This window comes from Heliconius melpomene, chromosome 15, assembly GCF_056956725.1.
Source record: "Heliconius melpomene rosina isolate 202511_hmr_F chromosome 15, ASM5695672v1, whole genome shotgun sequence".
NCBI lineage: Eukaryota > Metazoa > Arthropoda > Insecta > Lepidoptera > Nymphalidae > Heliconius > Heliconius melpomene.
Window position 1 is genome coordinate 10293890 of NC_140403.1, and position 24197 is coordinate 10318086.

At 30.2% G+C, this 24197-nt stretch overlaps 1 protein-coding gene across 1 annotated transcript; it reads left to right on the forward strand.

The window, feature by feature from the left end:
* Window positions 1–1075: 1075 nt before the first annotated feature.
* On the forward strand, window positions 1076–21590 carry LOC146531678 (uncharacterized). The gene is made up of 6 exons (XM_085198584.1): window positions 1076–1388; window positions 14173–14339; window positions 15487–15670; window positions 18132–18271; window positions 20609–20828; window positions 21511–21590. Exons 1-6 carry the CDS (start codon window positions 1331–1333, stop codon window positions 21588–21590), a joined length of 849 nt encoding a protein of 282 aa, XP_085054710.1. The 5' UTR covers window positions 1076–1330.
* The last annotated feature ends 2607 nt before the right edge of the window (window positions 21591–24197 follow it).

Below are 24197 nucleotides of genomic sequence, written 5' to 3' on the forward strand. Positions count from 1 at the left end.
TTTTGTTCGAGCTCAGACGGCACTGTCATAAACATTTTGAGGCTTCGTTTGTCCTCGTAAAAGTTTGAGAATTAGATTTCCTGGAAAAGGAAATTGGTTTATAATTATAAATATGAAATTTAACATATATAGTTAAATTATAATTTATTTATTTACTCTTCAAAATGTAAAAAAATATTTGCTTATTTTGTTTAGCTTTTTGGTAATACTCACGACGTTTACTAGAGGTTAGCTAGTGTAACGCGTGAGGAATAAATTACTTTGGCCCGATGTTTGTCGCCCTCGTCAAAGGGCAATACTCCTGATTATAACAACTAGATTGTCGTTTTAGAGTATCTTAAAATATCGTTGTTTGAAAAATTATCATTATAATTATTGGTAAAATGACGCATTTTTTCTTATTTCATTGCAAGATACACTATTATTTATTTAATTATAACTTTTGATGGAATTTTACAGATTTAACCATTAACTCTTCGAAATATTTTTACAGGTACGTATGAAATCGTGATCAATAATATAAAATTTTGCTACCAAATTAGAATTTCATAACAAAATTGAGTAATTTCCTTATTTATTTAATAGTTAAAACGATTTAAAGTTTAGACCAATATGTTCGTAATTAAATATTACGTTATATTACGTAAGCTATTACCGTAGGAGCAATGAGGCAAGGGCTCGTGAAATAGCTTCCAGCCATTTAACTTTATCGTTAGTTTATAATGTAGTTACTGACCGCGTCACTGCCAGCCCCCTCGCCACTGCGAGATGCCTATTTGTTGGGTTGCTTTATCAGTCACCAGATGCTACTCCGCGAACTAGTTAATGTTCTCTATATAAACCGACATACTCGTAGAGTAATAGCATTCTATGTTGTATAAAGTTCACATAGCTTACTACAAACAAACATGTTTTTATTTAAAACTTTTCACTTATATATTTCCCTCCTTAAGGTTCCCATTTCATTAATTGACAAAGTTTAAAATGTTAAGCATTCTTTGAAGAGATCGCACCGCGCATGACGTAGCCCTAGCGCCTAGCGGGAAAACGAAGGACACACGACAGACGGGCCCAGAGCGGCGACCACGACTCGCTCCTCGCAGTTCTATTATTTAATACGAACGTGTGCGGTAACTCGTAAACAACGCGATTGTCAACAATATATATTTATTGTATACAAATATTTATTTTGAACCTAGTTTTTTTATTAAACTTTATGTACTGTTTAAAATGAAGAGAAGAAAATTATTTATTGTGTTTATTTTATTTATGTTAATATGTCATTAGTTTGACAAATGTGCTTGTGAGGTGCTACGATAGATATTATATAATGAGAACAGTTCTCCAAAACGTGATAATGAAAGTTTTAACACTGGCAGCGCTTTGCGGTAAGTAGTAGATACTTATAATAATAGAGTTCAAAAAGTTTTATATTTTGTTTAAACATTACATTATTACACCTACATTTTACGGAAAACTATTTTCCAATATTACTTTTAATTATTAAAGAAACCTATAACTAAATGAATCAGTAATAATGTTGATGTTTTAGGTAAAGTTATAAAACTGAAATTTGTTCAAATTGAAAAATATTTCATAGTGATTATTTTTATATTTGAAAAAAAAAAGGAGACTATTTTAATTATATCCTTTTAGTTTAAGTGTAACTATTAACGTTAAGTATAATATAAGACCTTGTCTGAAATAATATGTTATATAATATATCTTTTTTACATTACAAATGACAAAATGAAGTCATAATTATTATCATTATAGCAATTATTTTTTTGTTAATTAGAAGAGAAATAAATAAACCATGGTAGCACTATATATTTTTATTATTTAAGTTTAATAATATATTACTTAATAACTGACTAATACCTTTAAACTATACTAAAGCTTTTACAATCATCATAAGTACAACGTGCTATACCTAAAAAAACAATGATACGCTTCCTCTATTTGATTTATTTAAATATTTGTGAGGAAAATGTTAACGCATGTTTGTGAAACGTGTTTTCGTGACTCGACTGATATATACCGCAAGAATTTAAGGTTTTTCTACGAAAATGATAATCCATTTTATAATAAATTACATTTCTTCAAAATGACAAACTTATCTATATTATTTTGGTTATGACACAATTTTCATTTTCATGACACATTTTTCATTTCATAGTATTGAATTTTTTAAATGAAAATCTCATTGTATAACGTACAATTATTTATATTAAAGCTATGTTTTTTAAACAGATTTCTTATTTTAGTTCATTTATTTCATTTTCCTAATTATAATTTCATAAATATTTATAACTTTTATTAAATCCTTAATAATTCTTAAATAATTAACTTAATATTAAAAAATATATACTATTTCATATACATTTTTAAAGTAACTATATATGTCGTAAATTTACAATGTCATATAAGCTAAAGCTAAAGGTTAACCTGTTCTTAAAATAGAAAAAACCATTTCTAAGATTAAAATCTTGAAGTCGCGATACAATGTTATATTTGTCTATGAGTTTTGTCAACTTTTGTTATATTTGAGCCAAAGGACAGAGCAAATGTAGTCAAATATAGACGTAATAAAATAAGACCCTTTACTCTCGTGCCAGAACTCTAAGAAGTAGACCGCATCCATTTAAAACTTGAAACTTGTCATGTTGTTATAAAATATAAGTTTGCGGCTAATCCATTAGTTAAAAGTTAGAAGAAAATACCTCTTAAATTGTTGTACTACGGTAGTTACAACTATACGTCGCGTCGTATAATGTTATTATTTCTTTATTGTTAGTCATTTCAAATATGTAAAAATTTAATATGACTTCGGTTGACTAAATAGAGACATCAAAAACAACTGATGGGCGAAAACTAACTTACGAATTACTTTGAAACAGCATTGTTAGTACAGGGTGAGGTTTGTTCATTTTGAATGAAATTCCTTTGTGATCTTTTGAATACAAATAATTAGCCATATTAAGTTATGTTAAGTTTGAAATTTACATTTAAAAATACTATGAAATAATTTATGAAATAATATTATTTCTGAAAATCAACGCAAAAAATTAGCATCATTATTGAGTCCTTGTATATAACTAATATAATTTAACCTTATAAAATAGGTTAAAACTAGAAATAAGTACAAATATTGTATAAAAATAAAGTATTATATTATGCTGATTTCTGGAAATCTACCAAAACACCACTGTCCTTGTGGACTAGCTATCCTACAACTCCTAGTAATACATAACAGATATTCAAATTTGTTGGATTGAGCGCGCTAAGTCTCAAATAATTTAAGCAAAATCCCAGAGCCAGTAGTATATTAATATTCAGTGACTATATTCAAGAAGTTTGCGTTAGTTGGCTTAGTTGCAGAGCAAACATGAAAATTGTTAGGTTGCATAATGCATAGTTAACGAATAGATCCTCTGTTTTAACATGCTGATCTATGGGCTATGGATAGCAAGCGCACTTAGGTTATGGAAATATACACGTAACACGAGGAGTTAATATTAATAACTATATATTATATTTACCTTACTATGATGCTAATGATAACTTTTAGTTTAGTTTTATCTCGTAAGCAATGTACTTGTTTAATAGTAGTATTTTAGTGTAGTATTTTTTAAAATTAAGAAACACACGTTCTATTATATATTTTTTTTTGTTTGTATATTAAAAACGGACAAGTGAGACTCGGGCTCGGACCGATGTTCCGTACAAAAATTGTCGGTCTCGAGTCAAAATACGTGTTCTTTGCGATATAAACGGTGTTATCTTTTTTTTAAAGTAAAAGTAGAAAAAAAAAATAAGGAAATCATGTGGCCGTAGAGCTGAGTTAGCGGTTTGAATTTCAACTCAGTCTTCATGTGATAAGTGACAGACAGATAGACAGACATACGAACAGACAACAGAGTGATCTTATAAGGGTTGCTTGTTCCCTTAAAAGGTACCCTTAACCCTAAACACAAGCCAAGAATATATATTAATATATATGTTAGAATTTTCAAAAAATTGGCTTACTATTTTAAGTAAAAGCTACAAACTACAAAAACAAACTGCGAACTACGAAAGCTAAGCGATATAAATAAAGAAATACAACTTAACGTGTTATTTCGCAAAAAATTACGACGTCCAAAGGTTTCAAGCTCTGATACAATGTAATATCTAATACCTACTTCATCTTTGAACTTACAATCTAGAGTATAAATCATTTACAGAGTACTACATTTAAAATTCACTTTCAACTTGTAAGGCAAGCATTCAATATTTATGTAAGAGGATTACTGTAAATGTGATTATAAAGGCGGTCTATTTCCACGAAGTTCGTTATCATCTTGAAATTAATTTGAATATATTTTTTTACGAAAATTTTTTGATTGGTGAAATTGAATAATGTCTGTCTTTCCTGTGGATGGCAGAACGCCAGATGTGATTGCGTTTATGTTTTTTTCATAGCAATTTACTATTTAACGAAGTGAGGCAAAGGAACAAAAATGATCATTTTTCTTGATTGTCTCAAAATTCATGGTCCGTCCATTCATTTGAGCGGTTATTATATTTGTTAATATAATTATTATATACATAGCATATTTAGCTTATGTCCGTGTCTATTAATCAGTATCTATGTGTTTAACAAAATTACTTATAATTTAATCAATACTCTTGTTTATTACATTGAACACACATTTAGATTACCTCTTAATCGTTTATGTTTTTATTGAAATATATTAAAGTTTATTAAATAAAATAAGTAAATAATATTCTATATATTCTATTGTACTAATAAAACAGTTAAGTTATCTTAATAATGTATTTCAATATTTACCGTTACATGATAGCAACGTCGTTGTCAAATCTAAAAAGCTATTTTCTTAGTCTAAGTAATATTTCTACAACATATTTCATATTACATTGTCAACAACAAACTAAATTGCAATTTCTCTTAAGAGCGGTTGGGGACTGGGGTGCATCATGGAAATGAGGCCATTTTCAATGATGGCGGTCGGTGTTTGCTCACTTTTTACTAGCTCGACGTACTTTTATGCTATTGTCAATATTAAAATGGAATGTCTTACATTTGAATTATAATTTAAAACAAAACGTAGTTCTCAGTAAATATATAGCATATCTACTCTTCGTGTAATAAAAACTATTAACTTCGTGTAATAAAAAGCTTAATAACCGGATAAATAAAATTCCAATTGTAAAATATAACCTGAAAACTAACCAGTTACATGTGTGTCATTAAAAGTATGGCCAGATAATATTAAAGTTAAACAATACCTGTCGATTGTATTCTATTTGTTTGTCTGTGACATATGAACTGTCGATGAAAGGTTAAATTGTTAATTCTATCGCGATGTAACCCTCCACGCCGCGTCTGAGCTCTGGCTCTCGGCCAGGCGACCATTGTACTTTACTACTGCGATTATTTTCACTGCGCAGTTCAAACTGCTCCAGAACTCAACGTCCAGATAGAGATGAAAGAGTTTGTATGCAAGGCGACTGTAATGGCCGTTTACTTTTTGGAAAATTAAGATAGGGTTACGTGGCTTTAGGAAAATGCGTTTAAATACTGCTAGAAATGTTTGGTTATGTGTTCCAGCTTGCGTGGCTAGTGTCTGTACTGTTAATGAACAATTAAAAAGCATAATTATGATAACTATGATATTTTTTTTTAGCGTCACGCTGTATCCCATATATAATAGGGTAGACAGAGGTAGAGAAACCTATAATAAATAATAAAAATTACAAACAAAAAAAAATAAAGACAGACAGCTAAAACTTAGATTTAATCTTTTGAAGTAAGTATGACTTTGCTATAATTGGTACTTTTTATTTTGCTATACTAATTTCAATTTTGTTGAATTTTTTTTATTATGATCCAGTGGATATAAAAGAAAAGATTTGTAACTAATTTGTTTATAGTTTCGTTTGAACTCTACAAAAAATAAAAGTGTATGTAGATTGGATTAAACGATACTAATGTAAAGTATTTTTTGTAGCGATCTGTTCTTCAACATTTTTTAATTATATTTAAAAGTTGACTGACTTAATATAATTTCCTTATATGTTACATAAGTTTAGCTTCCTAACTGATAAAGAACGAAGCGCACATTTTTTTCCTTTAATTCCTTTACAAGAAATAATTTGACACAAATTTAAACAACACAAAATTATTTGCAATCAAAAACATGTTGTAAATTATGTATCTTACAATAAGGCACAACTTACTAGGTGTAGTAAAAGCCACTATTGAAATCTCTAATTCATAACTCAAACATAACGAGTGAACTCAATTATTAAACAAATTATATTACCGTTGTACCCGAGTTTGGGAGCTTTTAATACAAAACTAAGTTATCTAAGCTGTAAAGTTACAATGACACTCGCTCACAACTGACAACAACACACGACACCTACATTCATTTCACAGTTTCATACTCACAATTAACCCTCTCTGCGTCGTAATAGGACGTAATAACCGCGCTGTGTTCGTAAGGTATTGCTACGTCTAGTACAACTAGACAAATATTCGTCAATAATTAAGCTTACGTCTTCGACTTGAACAACCCGCGAGCTTTCTCGTGAGATATTCAAGCTTTTTAAGATATTTTCTTTCATGTGCCACTATAAGTTAAAAGATATATAGATCCTAGATTATAATTTTAAAATTAAGTATAAACAATTATAAATAGTAAAACAGATTTTAATAAATTTATCACTAAATATCTAAATACTAATTTGAAAGCTGGCTTAAAAAAACCTCAAAAAAATATTATTGAATGGACTATTCTGTTATTATTTTAACATTTTTAACATATTAAGTTTCTGCCACCGTTATCTTTGAATTTATTTTAAATATCTCTAATAATATGATATGTACATACAGTGCTTTAATATCGAGAAGTCCAGCTGTTACATCCATTATGATAATGAAAATGAAGGTAATTAATCTCTTCACTAACATGTATATACACTAAAAGCTGCTTACCGTGATGATTATTATTGTTGAATAAATATTTATACATACTCATACACTCAACCTGCTCACCTCACACTATTCATAAAAGCCCCAGAAACCTTTATTAGTTTCTATTATCTTTTATAAACTTTTTTCTATTTATTCTATTATTCAGGAAAGTAAATAATAACATGTGTATCATGAAATTATACTTGTTTGTAATATCCATTTACATTTAAAATTTAGGTATAATCCAGTAAAATATAATTCAATTAACTAAATGTTTTGTAAAAATAAAATATTGTTTTGTAAAAATAAAAATTTCTCTTTAGAAAGTTAACCTTTTAATTTGTAAAATAATTACTTGTGTGTATCGCTTAGAAAATATTAAATTTAGTGACTGTATTAACCGGAGTGTATATTAGATATGGTAAAACTTTATAGTCTTTATTAATTCAATTAATTCCGTGCTTACTAAATTATAATAATGGTTGAGTGTATGAATATACACAAGTGTCTAAGCAGCGAATTTCCTATTATAAATGATCTTTTTCAAATTGGGTTACTTATCTAGGGAATACGCTGGTACGAACGACAAGGCCCTGTGCGACCATCACTACAGTGTTACTAGCACACGTATGACAGTGGTGGTAATATTAAGTACTAGGGAGATGAGAGTATTTTTTTATAAATAGATTCATTGTTTTCCTCATAACAGGGCAGAGGTGGATAGAGAGAACAGTGTCAGGACACTTGGATCTCCGGCGGCGTTGTACCACTGCACAGCGATGCTTCACAATTTTGTTTATTTATTGAGATATTTATCTTTCTATAACTTTTTCTAGGTTCATCCCGCACGCACGCCGTATCTCACAGACACTCCACTTTTGCCACCGAATTCTGGAGGCATTGCATGTTTAGTTAAAATGTTAAAAGTTAAAATATACCATAATAACAAGCATTATCAGGTTAAAATAGCAATGTTCACAAATTGTAAATGCGTATTTCACGCTTTCGGTCGCTTTCCAGTGAGCGTGCTTGAACATATGTAACGTCTATCGAGGTCACCAAGTCGCATAGGAATTGACTATTTCTCGTAATGGCACGATAAATGCTCTTATATGGTAGCTATTTCTTCTAAAGTAATGAAAAGAAAAAATCTAACTAGTACATTAATATTTTTAATTTGAATTCGCATAAATATTATTTGTAAAAATATATTATTTAGACGCTACATCTCTATAAATAGTAATTATTTCTTTCAGCTTCACTCTTTTTCTTCAGACCTTCATATCAATTATACTCCATTCTCTCCTTTTCGGCTGAATTGTTCCCCCGAGCGGAGAATCGAACTCAAATCATTGCATTTACTGACAGACCCTCTGCTCTATGAATGTATTTTGAAATCAACAAAGCAGACAATTTTGAGTATGAAAATCGAAATACTTTGCATATTTTAATAAATTTTATTTGCTTAGGAACTACTGTTGATTATAAATGCTCAAGTAATTTAACTGCACCCAATTATATAGTGTTCCGTTAGACTACACGCTGTTGTAATTAACTGCATGCTGCTGCGTGGACGTGTGCTTTACTTATATGTTGTTTTTGTCTGTTAGTATTATTTCTCGGTATATTATATGGATAAAGTATATGTATGTACATATCTATACTAATATAATAAAGCGGAAGAGTTTGTTTGTTTGTTTGTTTGAACGCTAAGATCTCTGGATCTACTGGTCCGATTTACATTGTTTTTGTTTTGTATGAAAGCTGCATTCTTCAGAAGTGCTATAGGCTATATAACATTACATTACTCATATATACTAATATATTTTAAAGTACTTTCTAATTTGACATGCAATTTATTCTGCCATGTTAATAACAACCGTCGCGTCGCTACGCAACCATTACCGCGACATTTTGATATTCATCCTTATGAAGTTTGATAAATAATTAAGGAGATGTCACTGATTCGAAATGACCTAGCCTTCGGGCGGCATAATATCAGTATGTCCGACGCGAAAATATTCTTATAGTTCAAGCAGGCGTAGCCGCGTCCGGGTCCACTAGTGTTTTTATATATGAATGGCAGAGATAACTATTATAGTTAAAAGTTTAGTTATTGCGAATGAATGGAACAGTTGCCGGTTTTCATTATGTTTGTATGGTATTTTATATTTATCATTTTTATCATTTTTTTATAGACAGTGCAATAATGAGACTTTAATTAATTAATACGTATTCCAAGATTTGTGGCTCGTTCGTGCACGTTCATGATAAGTCTGGTCTGGTAACTGGTCGTTATTAAATTATGAAGACTAAGAAACCGTAGTATTATAGTAGCTAAAGAAAAATCTCTTCGGTTTCATCACAGAGGGTAGCTTCAACTATATGGGGCAACTGTCATTTCAGTTTCACAGAAACTAGACCGATGGATGAGTGTACATTGTTCATATGTGTTTGTATGTGACTTACTCTAGTGTGTAGTTGTTAGCTATGTCAAGCCTGTGCTAAAAAGAGAGAAACCACTGTCTTTTACTACTATAACTTGTACTGATTTTATATGCGTTAGTATACGAAACGGAATCTTAATTCTATTTATTTGATTTTACAACCATACATCAGGCGAGGTACGCTTAGACAACCAAGCGATAACAAATACTAAATTATTGTAAATATTTATTAAATTTTACAAAATTATTTATTTAAAATTAATTTTTGCTAAATATATTTTACTAAATAATTCATGAAAGAAATTATAATTACTTACAGAAAGTAATTCATCTTACATTTAAGACTGGCTTAAAGAATGGAAAGTGAAAAAGTCTCGGAAAGCTAACGATAGTAAGAAACGTTGGCGTGTAGCCAGAATTGGTGACAATTCCACCTTTTTGCTGTTGACAACATTTCTCAAAGAAAAATATTTTATATTACAACAAGCAAGTCTTCATTTAACAACTTAATGTATACAATTAGGTTAAGAGCATTATGGAAAAATTCATGGAAAAATAAACAATTTTTGTAACATTTTACTGTTTTTTTTTTTACTTTTAAGTATCTATGGCATCAGGGAAACCATGTATATTGCATTAGATGTTAAAATCAAAAAAACATACCCGCTCTATTCTACTAAAATATAGAAATATTTTTTATCAGGAAATTATAGCGCCGTAGATTTGAGTATATAGTTTGAATTTCAACTGGATATCTCCAAGCGTTCCTGAGATAAAGGGCCTTCACAGACAAACAGATAGACGGACGGACAACAGAGTGATCTTATAAGGGTTCCTTTTTCCTAAAAAAGTACGGAACCCTAAAAAGTATATAGTGTATAGAAAATAGTACTCTTTACCAGGAAAAGGCACGGTAAAGCTTGTACAAGTATAATTTCACTTAAGTAGTAATCAATAAGAAGGCTCAGTCTTTAGGGAGCTCACACACCCTTTTACATACCGTGCGTCACTGTAGGGTCGATTTTATTTATTGTACTAGCTAACGTGCTAGTTCTGACCCTAATTGCTTTAAGTTTGTAGTAATTACGTAAGTTTAGTTTAGTTTAAAGAAGTAATATCACTATTACTATATGTTACTGTGATTAATAAAATATATTTATTAAATTTTAGAAACCATTTTTATAACGTATTCCTATCCCCTAATTTGTAATCAGCATAAAATTTCATTCTTTATATAGATAAAATTACTCTGTTTTTTATTTCCTTTTTTTCTCTCAATCGTCAGTAATGAACTTGAAATATAATTAACGTTTCAGGTAGCCTCTTGCATAATAATGATGAGGTAGTACCGTATTTTAAAATATAACTTCATTAATTTATAATGTAATTTTCATAATTTGTAATGATGTTTAGGACAATGCTTTTATCGATATGTACCTACCTAATAATACCAATTAATTTTCTATTAATTCATAGAAAATGTAGGCTAACTACGAGTTAGCCTATTCACGATCTTTAATTCATATCTATAGCCTATTTTAACTAATTGTAATTTATACGCAAAAGATAATAAATAATTATGAACTAAAAATACATACTCAAAGCAACAAAATAAACTATCGATATTTTGAACAATAACTGTTCCGCGCGCCGTTTATCCTCAGAAAGGAACTTAAACAAATTACACTGGCAACCCTCCGTAATTATTATTCAACCTTTATTATGGGTAAATCGAGTAAATTTGTTCCGAAATTACTTTTATTATAAGCATTTCTTTCCATCCGTAGAACAAAAGTGCTAAAGTAGAGTAAATGGACTGGAATTTCCATTTGAGGAATATATTATTATAAAGCAGTATTATTGTAAATACCTCCATAAAAAAGAAAACTATATGCAAATAATATTATTGTCATTGTCAAATTTATTATATAACTATTTTTTGTCTTGCTCTTTCGCTCAGAACGAAATGAGACAGATAACGTTGGTTGAGGTTGATAACATTGTTGGTTGATAACGATTATCTTGTCGTTTCTTATATACTCATTGTATCAACCTATAGAGAGGGGCAGCCTAAAACAAAAAGTCAGATCTAATCAAAAAGTGGTAAATTTTGACGTTTCAATTATAAATTTTACACCCATTGAAGATTGCAGAGTTATATACATATACAGTATAGTTAAAACCTCAGTTGCCTATATATGTCGATCGATATGTTATTATCAAAATGAGCTGTTTACTTTACGTATAGTCAAAACAAATAAAATTAATTTACTACGCACTGTACAGTGAATTGTGAAATTATTTTCATACTTGATAAGGGATATAACTACTATAAATCCTCGCCGTCGTAACCTATATACGAGTACACAATTCATCTTCCTATTTGAGCTATATTTTATTATTCATAGAAGCTAACCATAAATCGAAGCTCCTTTTAGTGGCTATGAAATAACTAATAAATATATATATATATATGATGACCTATATAAAGACTGGGACTACTTCTTTCAAGACTAAGTGCCGCGTTCTGTAGTCGAGACAGTTAGTTCAACAAACATTACATTGACTATATCTTCATTGCTAATATATGTACCTACATGGAACTATATTATACACATTTTGTACATTTATATTATTTATAAGGAATTATTTGATTTTTATATATTTTTTTCAAACATTTTAAATTTGCGCTAGCCCGTATCTCTTAAGACTAAATTACTCTCTTCAAAGGTTGTCTGTAAGAGATTGCTATCAGCCATAAGACCGCCTTTGCACGCTCTGGATTTATTTTAAGACTGTCCTTTATATTCCTCTGTAAAGCTTTGTGAGCAATAAAGTTTTTCTATCTATCTATCTATAATTTAAGCTTGCGAGATATATTGTATATCTTTGTTCAAAACAAAGTAGCCACAGATACATTTAGATAAAACATTGTTACATGACTAAGAATTATTGTTTTTTTTATGTAAACAGATTTAAATCCTGTACAAACCATTTCTTACCGTAAAATAGAAATAAATAGATTTCATTAATCGCCCATCAAAAGTCCCCAATAGAGCGGAAAGTCCATTTCCCGTCAATATCTTCAGTGGATTGATTTATATCAGTCGGCTAATCTTAGGACATTTGACAGATTCTTTCGTTATCATAATGACATTTTGTGGTTGGAGATCGTATTCTCGGAAAGGAAATTGAACGATGGAATTCATTACATTCTTATATAAAAATCTATATTTTTTTTTTCTTTCTGATATCATTTTTACTATTATAAGTTAATTAAAGAAACCGACAATTAATAGTATAGCTAAATAATCTCGTAATTAAGATAATGCCATAATTTTGTTTTTATCATATAAAAAAAATATATTTTTTAATGAAGAACTAAGCTTACCAAATTAACTGTATATTTACCGAGTCCGACCCCGACTGACCTTTACAAACATTGGTTTTACTTGCTTATTGTGTATGCTAGGTACATATTTGTGTGTAGTATTACCGTATTTGACGTTTACTTTATTTTTGAAACAATAGATTATGTTTAAAACAAAAATATAAATATATTTTTTTATTATTGTTAGCATAATATTATTGGACAATCTTCAGGGGAATTTAATTCACATATATATAATAAGCTTCTTAATTAACTAATCATATGTTATCCTGAGTGAGATATCAATTTATGACTTTATATTATGATATATTATACTCAGAATTCTACCAACCATATCATATCAACTTATTTTAATTTTATAAAGTAAGTCTCTGGAACCCATTGATAAATATACAAAGATATTATTAACTCAAACCGTAATTAAAAGTCAACGTTTCTATATGAGAACACCTTTAAGCTACAGTTTCTAAAATACGCTCACGCCATGTTGGAGGCACTTCCCACGCGGGATGCTCCTCTGAGAACAACGTAGTACGTCGCATTGCTATACTATTTTAAGTATTTACCGTTTCGCTTGCTAATGTTAGCTTTCCTAAAATAATAATGTTTTGCTAGCAGTGTAGCGTGTCTTATTATTTTTCTGTTTTATGTTGTTTAATATCTGAAGCTCTTTGCATGTGCGCTGGAAATGCGTGAAGATGTCTCTTCTGATAAAGTAAACATTTACTTCATAACACATTTACTATAACTATATTGAATTAAGTTATATTATTCAACATTATATTATGTTGAATGAAAAAAAATATATTTTCATAAACAAAATTTAAGTTAGTAAAAGTAAGTAAGTTCTATAAAACATATTAAGCTACCAAAAATAATTGAATTAACATTTCTTTAATATCTCGGGAGAACAAAGAGACATCATATAATAATTCTACATTGGATCTACCGAAACGAGAGCCGTAGAATAAATATAATTTTGCGTCTTACAATATTAAACGACAACACGAAATAAGTAATTTTTACGTTTTAATTAAAAACGGTCTTAATAAAATTGCGAATCATAAAAACAGTGTTCCAAGCTGATGATTTATTTTATAATATATTTTGTCTTTGAACGGATCCTGATAAAATAACCAATTTACTCTCTAGTTTTTTTGGCAGAGTATTTATAATTTAGTTTGTGTTTAATATCCCATGATAAGCATTATTTAATAACACAAATAGTGTTGTTTATTTTATTTTTTTAATTTATATCCATAAAAACTGTATTTTTCATATAAATAAATTTTGTGCTGAATTCGAATACACAACCATTATTTAAATAAAATATCTAATATAATTTATTCCAGCATTAACATCAGCTCATGAAATAACTCAGCTGAAGGTCCCACTGTACGCGGACCCTCGGCGCGCGGCTGAGCTCAGCTGTCACTTCCAGATGGATGACCAGAGACTACACTCCGTCAAGTGGTACAGAGACATGCACGAGATATTCAGATACAGACCCTCACAGAAGGTAGCTTCGATCTCTATTTAATGGCTTGCTTACAGGGAAACCCTGTAATATTAAATTAATCCGACTTTTGATATGATGAGACTGAAGACGTTGATAGACATTTATGTTTAAAAGCAACATTAATGTTGATATATCTATTAACATATATTAATAAATGTTCTCATATATGTAAGCTAAAAACATTTTATCAGATAATTTGTAGCTATATAAAATACGTTGTATTTGACGGAACTTATTTTCGCTTTTTGACTTATTGTTTTTGTATTTTGAGTAATTAATAAATTAAGTAATTACTTTATATAGTTTTTATAAATTACCAGAATTATTTATTTAATAGCTTAAAGCTGTTACACGAGTATACACCTACGGAGTATAAATATAAAAACAAAACCACTTCAAAAGTATTATTATGCTTGTAACTTTTACGTACTAGTAAGTCCCGTTAGAAGCACTTGATCTATATTTATATATATAGGAAGATAGTTTATATAATGAAAAGGTTTCTTTGAAAAACACCAACGTTCTTTTCATCGCATGCAAATAAACATATAAATATAAAGTGCTTATTTAGGATTTCAACGTAACTGTGTTTATTCAAATTTTATAGTCATTTACACGATATAAAAAAAATGGACAAGCGCGAGTCAGCCTCGCCCACTGATGATTCCGTACAATTAGTGCGTCATAAAAAGTGAATAAAATATGTTTTGGAACTTCTGAGGCGATTATTATATAGGATTTATAACAAACTAGCGGACCCGGACGCGGCTACGCCTGCTTGAAATATAAGAATATAATTTCTATAGAAATATAATTTCAATCTAGATGAAATGCTAAAAGTGACTATCTATACTAATATAATAAAGCGGAAGAGTTTGTTTGTTTGTTTGTTTGAACGCTCAGATCTCTGGATCTACTGGTCCGATTTACTATGTTTTTGTTTTGTATGAAACCTGCATTCTTCAGAAGTGCTATAGGCTATATAACATTACATTACACATATATACTAATAAATTAAAATACTTTCTAATTTGACATGCAATTTATTCTGCCATGTTAATAACAACCGTCAATGTTGTTGTTAATTGTGATACAATATTATTATATGCATAGGAGATGTTGAACTAAACAGCGAATATCTCCGCAGGTCCCAATCCGGCTGTTCAACGTAACCGGCATAATGGTGCAAGGCGGCGAGTGCCAAGAGGACTCGTGTACGGTGCGCGTCATGCCGCCGCCCGTCGCCGCGAGAGCTGCCTACACGTGCGAGGTGTCCACAGAGGGGCCCAAGTTCCAGATAGCGAGGCAGACGAAACATATGACTGTAGTTGGTGAGACGACTTTACATGATTTTACTAAGAGATTATAACTGTGTAAATTGGCGCCCGTAAAATTTTTGCGTAAACTATAAAAAAAAAAAAAGTATTATTTTCCGTTGTCGTAGGAATTTTTAGAAATCTCTTCTTAGTGCTTTTACTCCATACCTACCAAATATCAATTTTCTAAGTTTATTATAGTTTCGTATTTGTGTATTGTTTATTTATGTTATTACAAGTCATGTGTCGAATATTGGTATTGCAACATTCACACCGTACATTCCTACATATGCGGTAGCGAACGTTAAATCTCTAATAGTAGAATGTTAGATTTCGCTTCATGAATATGTAAATGTTTAAATTATTAATATTGCGGATTTTAGAGAAGCTCAAATAGAAACTAGAATTTAGGCGAATATTGAATGAGTACGCTCTGGATTTGGAACAGTTTGTTGTTCTTAGTACAAGCCTGATATCGAACAGAATAAATAACTTTCAATATTTTGTTTAATTTTCATTTATTTATTTTTTAAATAGATTCATTTATTAACGTTCATTAAGAATGAAGAATATCTAGATAGAGAAGATCATTTTTGAATATAAAAATAATAATATTAACAGTCAATGCTGAAGAAAGAGCGAATAACTATGAATTAAAAATTAAAAAAAAATCTCCACATTTTTTTTAGAAAAACATAATTATCTTGATTATTTTGTATTAATTTAATTATGATCTGTATAACATTCTTACTTACAATTGTTATTCGCGACTTTCATACATAAATGTAACTCTACTCTCTAAACAATTGAAGGTCACATATAGCAATACGGGTTACAGGTTACCTGAAAATGTTTACATATACTAAACTTTTAAGTCCAATTTTTTAACATCGTATAAAAGAGAACATTTGTCTTTTAAACTTTTTAAAGCCTATTTGCCATTATTTTATCTAAATTTATAAGTTTTGGAGGTAATGATTGCTAAATCTATCTCATTTCAGCATTTATTTATGAACCATCAATCGAGCACAAGCACTTATATAACTTTATTGAAAAATCGGGTGTGTTCGAGAAATCAATATTTAACTGCAAACTAGTTCAGCGAAAATCACTTACACAGAACAACTACAACTTTATTTAGCTTTACTTAATCCTTGTATTTTAACGTAAATTAGTTATGTGAAGCTTTTGACTCCAACTAGAACGGCTCGTACCTACCTAACACTTTAATTACGTTTACATTCCCACTATTAAGAACTATGCTATAAAGTAGTGTATGTAACTGGAGTTCCTTTACAAGATTACCATAACAGTTTAGTTAGCGTCCCGTACTTCAGCTAATTTGTACAACTTTATTGGAGCTTTAGGATGTTTTGTTTTTCTTAAGATTATTTGTGAATAAGAGGTAGCGAGAGAAAATATAATACAATATAATTTTCGTTCTTTTTTGGTAAACGTGTAAAATTAATATAAAATTCTCTTTATTAGTTGCATGGATATAATGAAGTTTTATTAGTATTACCACTTAGCATTTAAACTAAATAACCTTGAAAAGGGTAATGTAGATTTTTTTTTAATAATTTATTTGGTTAAATCTTTTAAATATATGTAGAAGCATCAGAAGGGGCCTCAAAGCGGTCTTGGCTGTTACTATTCATTTGTGGGTGTTGTAGCAACAGAGATGTTTAAATAAAAGTCACACTTATATTCTACAATGTCTTATTACTCGTTTACATAACAGTTTTACAATAAATCTCACAAGATTAACAAAATTACAATAGATTAGGAGCCAATAGGTTAGTTGGTGAACATCTCACGCCATAGCTGTCAACCAATGACATCCGCTATTATTTGTGGCTACACCTACTACCCTATTCGGGGTTACCCGCTCCATATTAAATATTCTTCTAATATAATCCATTATATAAATCAATTAAAATCTAAACGTAATAATTGCGAAATTATAATTAAAACTAATACATAGCAGCGTGCCGTCATATACAAATATTATAAAATAGCAGCGCTTTCTACGGTTTGACGTAATGAACTCTATAACAGTTTGTTCCTTACTTTTTTCTTGCATACTCATATACTATGTTCATAACAGCGTCGTCACGAGCTGAGGTTGGAGCACGTCGACAAAGGAAAAGTTTTTTTGAATGGAATATTTCTGAATAATAGATGCACACTTTTACTTTTAACAATCGGAATTTGGTTACCTGCAAGAGATCATTTTTTTCCGCCTTTGTGCATTTTATGTTCTAAAATCGAAATGTAATGAATATTTCCAAGTGCGCAATAAAGTCTGTACATTATATTAGTTGATTCCTTGTTACTATTCTAATTAATTTGGCTTGAAAGGACAATTGACAAGGATTTTTATAGACTTGGTGTACGGAAAAGGCAATCTAACTCGTTACAGAATTCAAAATTACATTTGTATTAATCTTCGTACTAAAGTCCATTTCCCTCGCAGCTATGCCGGACAAGGACCCTACAATACTTGGCGCTCCTAAACTAGTGAGGCCCGGCGAGCAGGTACTGCTCAACTGCTCCTCTGACTACTCCCTGCCGCCCTCTGATATTAATTGGTACATAGACGATGAGATTGTAAAGGTATGTGTGTCGTTATATTTATAGTACTTAAGTTATACTGTGAAGCAGTAACACTTGCTTTAGTTATCTGACTCTGGCTGAAAACACGATGGTAGTGGATTCGATCCTCGTTCGGGTAAATGATTATAGCTAATTTAAATATTCTCATCGCCCTATTGTGATAATATATTTCTTGCCTTATCGTTGAACAAAATCTTAGCCTCTTTTTAAGAATTTTCCACAAGAATTTTCTTAATACAACTCAAAGAATTCAGAAATTTTATGCCTTAAAAATTGATATTTTGTTACAAATGTTCCAGTGGGATTAAACTTAATTATAAATATACAAGCTTATTTGAATAATTTTCATTTTCTCGCTTTAGTGACAGTACATACCTTGGCGTGCTCGAAAAATGGAAAAAAATATTCTAACATTAGGTTCCCTAGGGTATTCGCCCTCAGCTACAAGCGGAATACAATATGAAATTGACAAAAAATATTGAAACATTCACTATCGTGCACTAAATTCGACTCCATAGACTTACCACTTCCAGATTAGTAAAATAGATATAAAAATATTTATATTATTTTTCAATAATATGTACCCAATTCGTCGATATTACCAAATATCTATAAATTAAGTGATCACTTTTTAATAATAAGCTACCTACTACTGCTCGGTAGTAGCAGTAGTAGGTAGCTTATACACAAGCTACATTCCCAAATCCGTAAAATCTAAAACATAAGTCTACCGTCGACCAAATTTCGTATGCACTATATAATAATCCGGTGGTTAATTAACGACACCTTTAAAATAATAAATGAGAAAGAACTATAATACTTTTATTCGCTACAAAAACTAACATTCACTATAAAATAAAACCAAAGAATAGAAAAAATGTTACCAGTACATACGTATGTACGTGGTTTCACTTTGTAGCTACCTGGAAACGAGCTAATAACAAAATGTGCTCATTAGAATATACGGAGGTGGGTATTTCATTTTTATATGAGAGGCGAACTTGTATGTGACCTTTTTTTTGCCTTCTCGTTAGGAAACGGTGAAATGGGAAAGTGTGCATATTGACGTACATTTTAAATCTAAAATTAAAATATATATGATAAATATTATCCATAACATTTATTAATTTAATAAATAATTAATATAATAACTGTTTCTTATTTTATTTTTTAATTGTTTTGTTTTAAATAGGTACAAATTATTCGTATTTTGGAGTAACTGTAATTAAATATACTTTCGAATGGTGTTCATTACGAATTTTAAACTATAAGAAATATTTAAAATATTTATCATTTCGAAAACAAACATAATTTAATATAGCAGTTTTTATGTCAATGATATTATTACTTAAATTACGAAATGAAAATTTGAACTCGTTATATTTATGTAGTAATATTTATAAGTTTTCTATTTTAATTTTTCCAGTTAAACGACTTGATTTGTAAGCTTACAGTAGGCAAATAGGATAAGTAGGTCACGCTATTGGGCTTTCTGCGATAAAACTTTAAAGTAGAAGCTAAGCCATAAGATAGGCGGTGAAGCGGCTCAAGAGGTAGGCCAAATCGATTTAGCTGTTTGTCCTCTCGTTCTCCTAATGGAGACACAAATCCAATCCGATTTGAACAGGTACTATCAATTATTGTAATTGAACTTAGTCGGCGATTGAATCCACAAATTAAACAATTGCACATTCAACGATCTTCGCTGTATTTAAATTTTATATTTAGTTACAGTTGATTGTGATCATTTGTTTGGCCGAGGTTATAGTGGCGGAGTGGAATAGTGTTTGACATTTACGGTCAATGATAGCATAGATAGATAGGATAGGGGATGTTCTCATTTTCAAGCGACTTCAAAAAAGGGAAAGGCTTCAATTTGCTCGAATATTTATTATGTATATATATAACTAATTTTAAAATCACTTTATATAAATAGCGGCAAAAAGGCTTTATGAACGTACTTCCGTTACACAAAGTTGTCTCGTCCGCTGTAATTAAGCAATGTAAACAACATATTAAATTCCATAACGGAACGTGACTGAGCGTAAATTCTACGTAGACTATGTGTTTATTAAAAAGCTTGCATTACAACGACGCGACGTATAGTTGGAGCTCCTGTAATAAGTACTTTTAGTGAGATAAAAAAGTCAAAATTTTGATCTATAATAAATATAATACAACGTGTAATAAAAGTGGTAAGAAAGACAGGAGATCTTTATTGAACTTTGAGAATGCAGTATCGACTATACTAGAGGAAGGTGCCCCGGTGAGCATGTAAGAAGAGGTTAATGACCCACCCTTCATATATTTTTGTACTTATACTATATAACTTTACAGACGGAGCCCTGGCAACGTCTCGAGCTAAGCGCGCCCCAAGCAGGCGGGCTGCGCGCGTCCTGGCGCGTGTTGCGCGTGGCAGTGCCGGCGGCCGCGAGCGGGGCGCTGCGCGTGCGCTGCGAGGCGACCCTGCCTGTGGAGCCGCCCGTGGTGAGGGACGCGGCCGCCACCGTCACGGTGTACTCGCGGACGCAACTGTCGAAGTATGTGGCTAATGGAGGTATGTATTGCTGTTTGAATATTGTTAGTTATAATAGATTGTTTAAAGACCATGAGAAACATTCCAGCCAAACGGGGAAAATCAAAAATATGTATATTTAAGACATAAAAACCCAGTGGTTGCGATTTAAATGTACCGCCATGGCGCTTAAGCAGATATATTCGTATTGTGATACATAATGTATTAGGTATATAATAATTATATTTTTTTAACAAAAACTATTTATTTTTTTATCTATTTGTAACGCCAAATATTATATTACGTTATATTAAATTCTTCTTACATTTTAATAAAATAGAATGTTGCTTTAAGCTTCCAAACTAAATTTGAAACTTGATTAATATTTTATTGAGTTAAATTTGTTTGATAGAAAGGTAATCGCTCAGGGGCCGATTCTAAAAATAAGAAATCAGCTTATGTATTTTATAAAGTTTACACAGTTTATTGCTTCTTATCTACATTTAAAATTTTAAATTTCTCCCACATCATTCTCTTCCACTTCTACTTTCCAATTTTTGAAACGTACTGTGGTGAGTGCAGAACAAGAAAATACAAGAAAATGAAAATAATTCCCCCAAGTAGGTGTTGAACCTATTAGCGTGAAATTTACAGCCTGACGGTGTTCCTCTGCGACAAGACTGTTCTCATGAATAACTTAATATTTATTATTATATTGTTGCAGGTACATTCGTTGGGAGCAAAGGCTTTATCGTCGTTTTGATTTGGACTTTTAAGGAAATATTAAAGTTAGTGAGCTTATGAGGCTTGGTTAAATATATTTCAAGTGATATTAGAATAAGTGTAGATAATTGAACGATGAGGTCGTTCAATTATTTTAAATAGTTAAGAGCCATAAAAATAATCGATATTTAAGTCGAAGCATAAAACACCTTAGTGGAAGACATACGATTAGAAATCGTTACTATGAAACTTACAATCAAAGTGAATTTCATTCAATATAGATACATGAATAGATTAAAAATATTGTATAAAGTTATTATTTTTGGTACGTTTCAAAACGTAGTTTATTAAAATATATTTATTATATATATTATATAATAATGCAATTTAACATAATACAATTAAACTTACTCTCAAATTCTAAGATTTGTCCTGCATTTTAATTAACTAAAAATTTCACTGAGCAAAGTATTCAAAGAATGTATACGTACTGACGTGCGTAGGTATAACTGAAAGAACTTTAACCTCTTAAGTTTTAACAACTAGTTAAATTTTATTTTTTTTTAATTCATAAAATTCAATTATTTTTCTTTATTCTTTGATAATTTCACACAACATGAATATTTATGTTTAAAAGTTCGTAAAATGACGCTGTATTTTTTTCAATGTCTTTAAATTAAACAAAAATTCATATAGTCACAAAGGACTTAAAAAGGTGATCAGTGGCTTCTAACTAAAAGAAACACACTATCGGAGATACAATCAAAAAAATTACTAAAATACGTGCACTACTTCATATATTTCTTTGTTCAAATCTGTCGCCAGCTGCCGCCATAACAGTCTATCATACGATATGGCACAGGTCACAGAAAATAGGTCATATTTATATAAAAGCACACGAATATTTAAAAATTACTAGATTTACTAAAAAGTGCCAAAATCACAATTGAATTTATTAAACTTTTTTAATTGAATTCATATTTCTTTAATGCTAAATGTAAACAGGTGTGCATAGTGAGCAATCATTTTAGAATTGCAGTTTTTAGGAGAGTTTTGTATAGCATTTATTTTTAAACATTGTTTAATACTTACCATGACTAGTAATGAAACATACAGATATGCCGTAGGCTTGTATAGGATTATGCATTATATTAAGTAAAAGTTCATTTGAGCCTAATCTTTAAAAATGTTGTAATTTAATAGTTACTTTAACATGTGTATAAATATAGGCTAAATATCTCTGGCTGTGTTTCACTTAAAATAATGTCAATTTTTTGCACAAAATAATCGTTTTATCTTTGACGTAAAGTAAATCGACTTTTTTTTTATTTCATTCACTAAATTAAATGTGATGCGTAAATAAATTATGATATGAACGTGTTGTATTTATTTAAAGCCTTTATACCTCACATTAAATAAGTAGTAACTACTTAATATCAAACTAAAATATTTATATTACAGATTAATATTAAAAAAGCTGCAAAATATTTAAAATCACGTAATAATTTGTGTAAAATAATAAAATGTAAATATTTAACAAATTTTCAAAGAGCCACGATGACCTCGTTATACAGATTAACTCGACTCACGTTGAGAGGATAAAATCAGGACAGGCCTGATTCAGAGTAGGTATACGTAAATCTTTAGATTGAAGGTTGAAAGTGTTGTGGTCCATTGAAATTGTTGCTTTTATTTAGTGTTATATTAGACTACTTGCTCAAGGAAACTATCTAAATGTGACTGCAAGGTAAGTTAATACAGGCGTTATGTATATACATTAGGTATAGTCTATAGTGTAATGAGTCTCCCTGTTGAATAATCTGTAGACATCGATTTTTCATTCATCGCCTATACTATATACATATTCAGGCGGGCTCTGTCGGCTTCGGTGACGTTCGGTAATAGATTGCTGCGAGGTTTCCCCTCGAGGCAAGTAAAATGGCAGATTAAACTTAGATTACATTCTTAATTAAAATATATTATGTGGTTTACGTGTTGATAATTTCATGCCTGAGTGCTTTAAAGTTAAGAAAAGGTAAAAATGTAAAACTATACTATTTATGAAATTACGAGTAATATATATGGTCGTCGCCTTGGATCATATTATTTGTATATCTGATACAAATGACCCGCACTTCCCTCGGGACGTGCCAAGATGGCTAATTTAAAACTGAATTCATTGTGGACATTGAATTTGCTGCCTTTATGAGAAGCCGCAACACGGTGCGACTGGCGTGCCTCCAGACTGGCGGATTGTCAACTATTTTTTTTTCGTTTAATTTCTATTAAGGATCATTTTATCTCTTTTATCTTATCTTATTTATTTTTCACCTTCCGGTTCGTTTCTCTTTGTATTGTAAATAGTAAGAACACTAATTTGATTATAAAATAGCTTAATTAATTAAATAATTTATACTGAATATTAAAAATGTGATTTTATATCTGAACGTTATTTGAGTAGGAAAAGCTCAAACATATTACTTATACGATTACAAAGGAAATTCGTCAAAAAGCATCTCAAGCGCTGTATTGATTGGAAATGTTCTCGCAAAATCGTTGGAAAGAAAAAATATAATTGGCTAAAATTACGGACTTTCATAATTTTTATTAGCAATGTCTTGTTAAGTCTACATTACTTTATTTAATACCGTATTTACAAACCATTATAAATTTAGTACCACGTCGTTA

Coding starts and splice junctions, on each gene's coding strand:
- LOC146531678 (XM_085198584.1), top strand. CDS start 1,331: ATGAGAACAGTTCTCCAAAACGTGATAATGAAAGTTTTAACACTGGCA. Junction 15,671..18,131: donor GAAACATATGACTGTAGTTG/GTGAGACGACTT, acceptor TTTCCCTCGCAG/CTATGCCGGACAAGGACCCT. Junction 18,272..20,608: donor TAGACGATGAGATTGTAAAG/GTATGTGTGTCG, acceptor ATAACTTTACAG/ACGGAGCCCTGGCAACGTCT.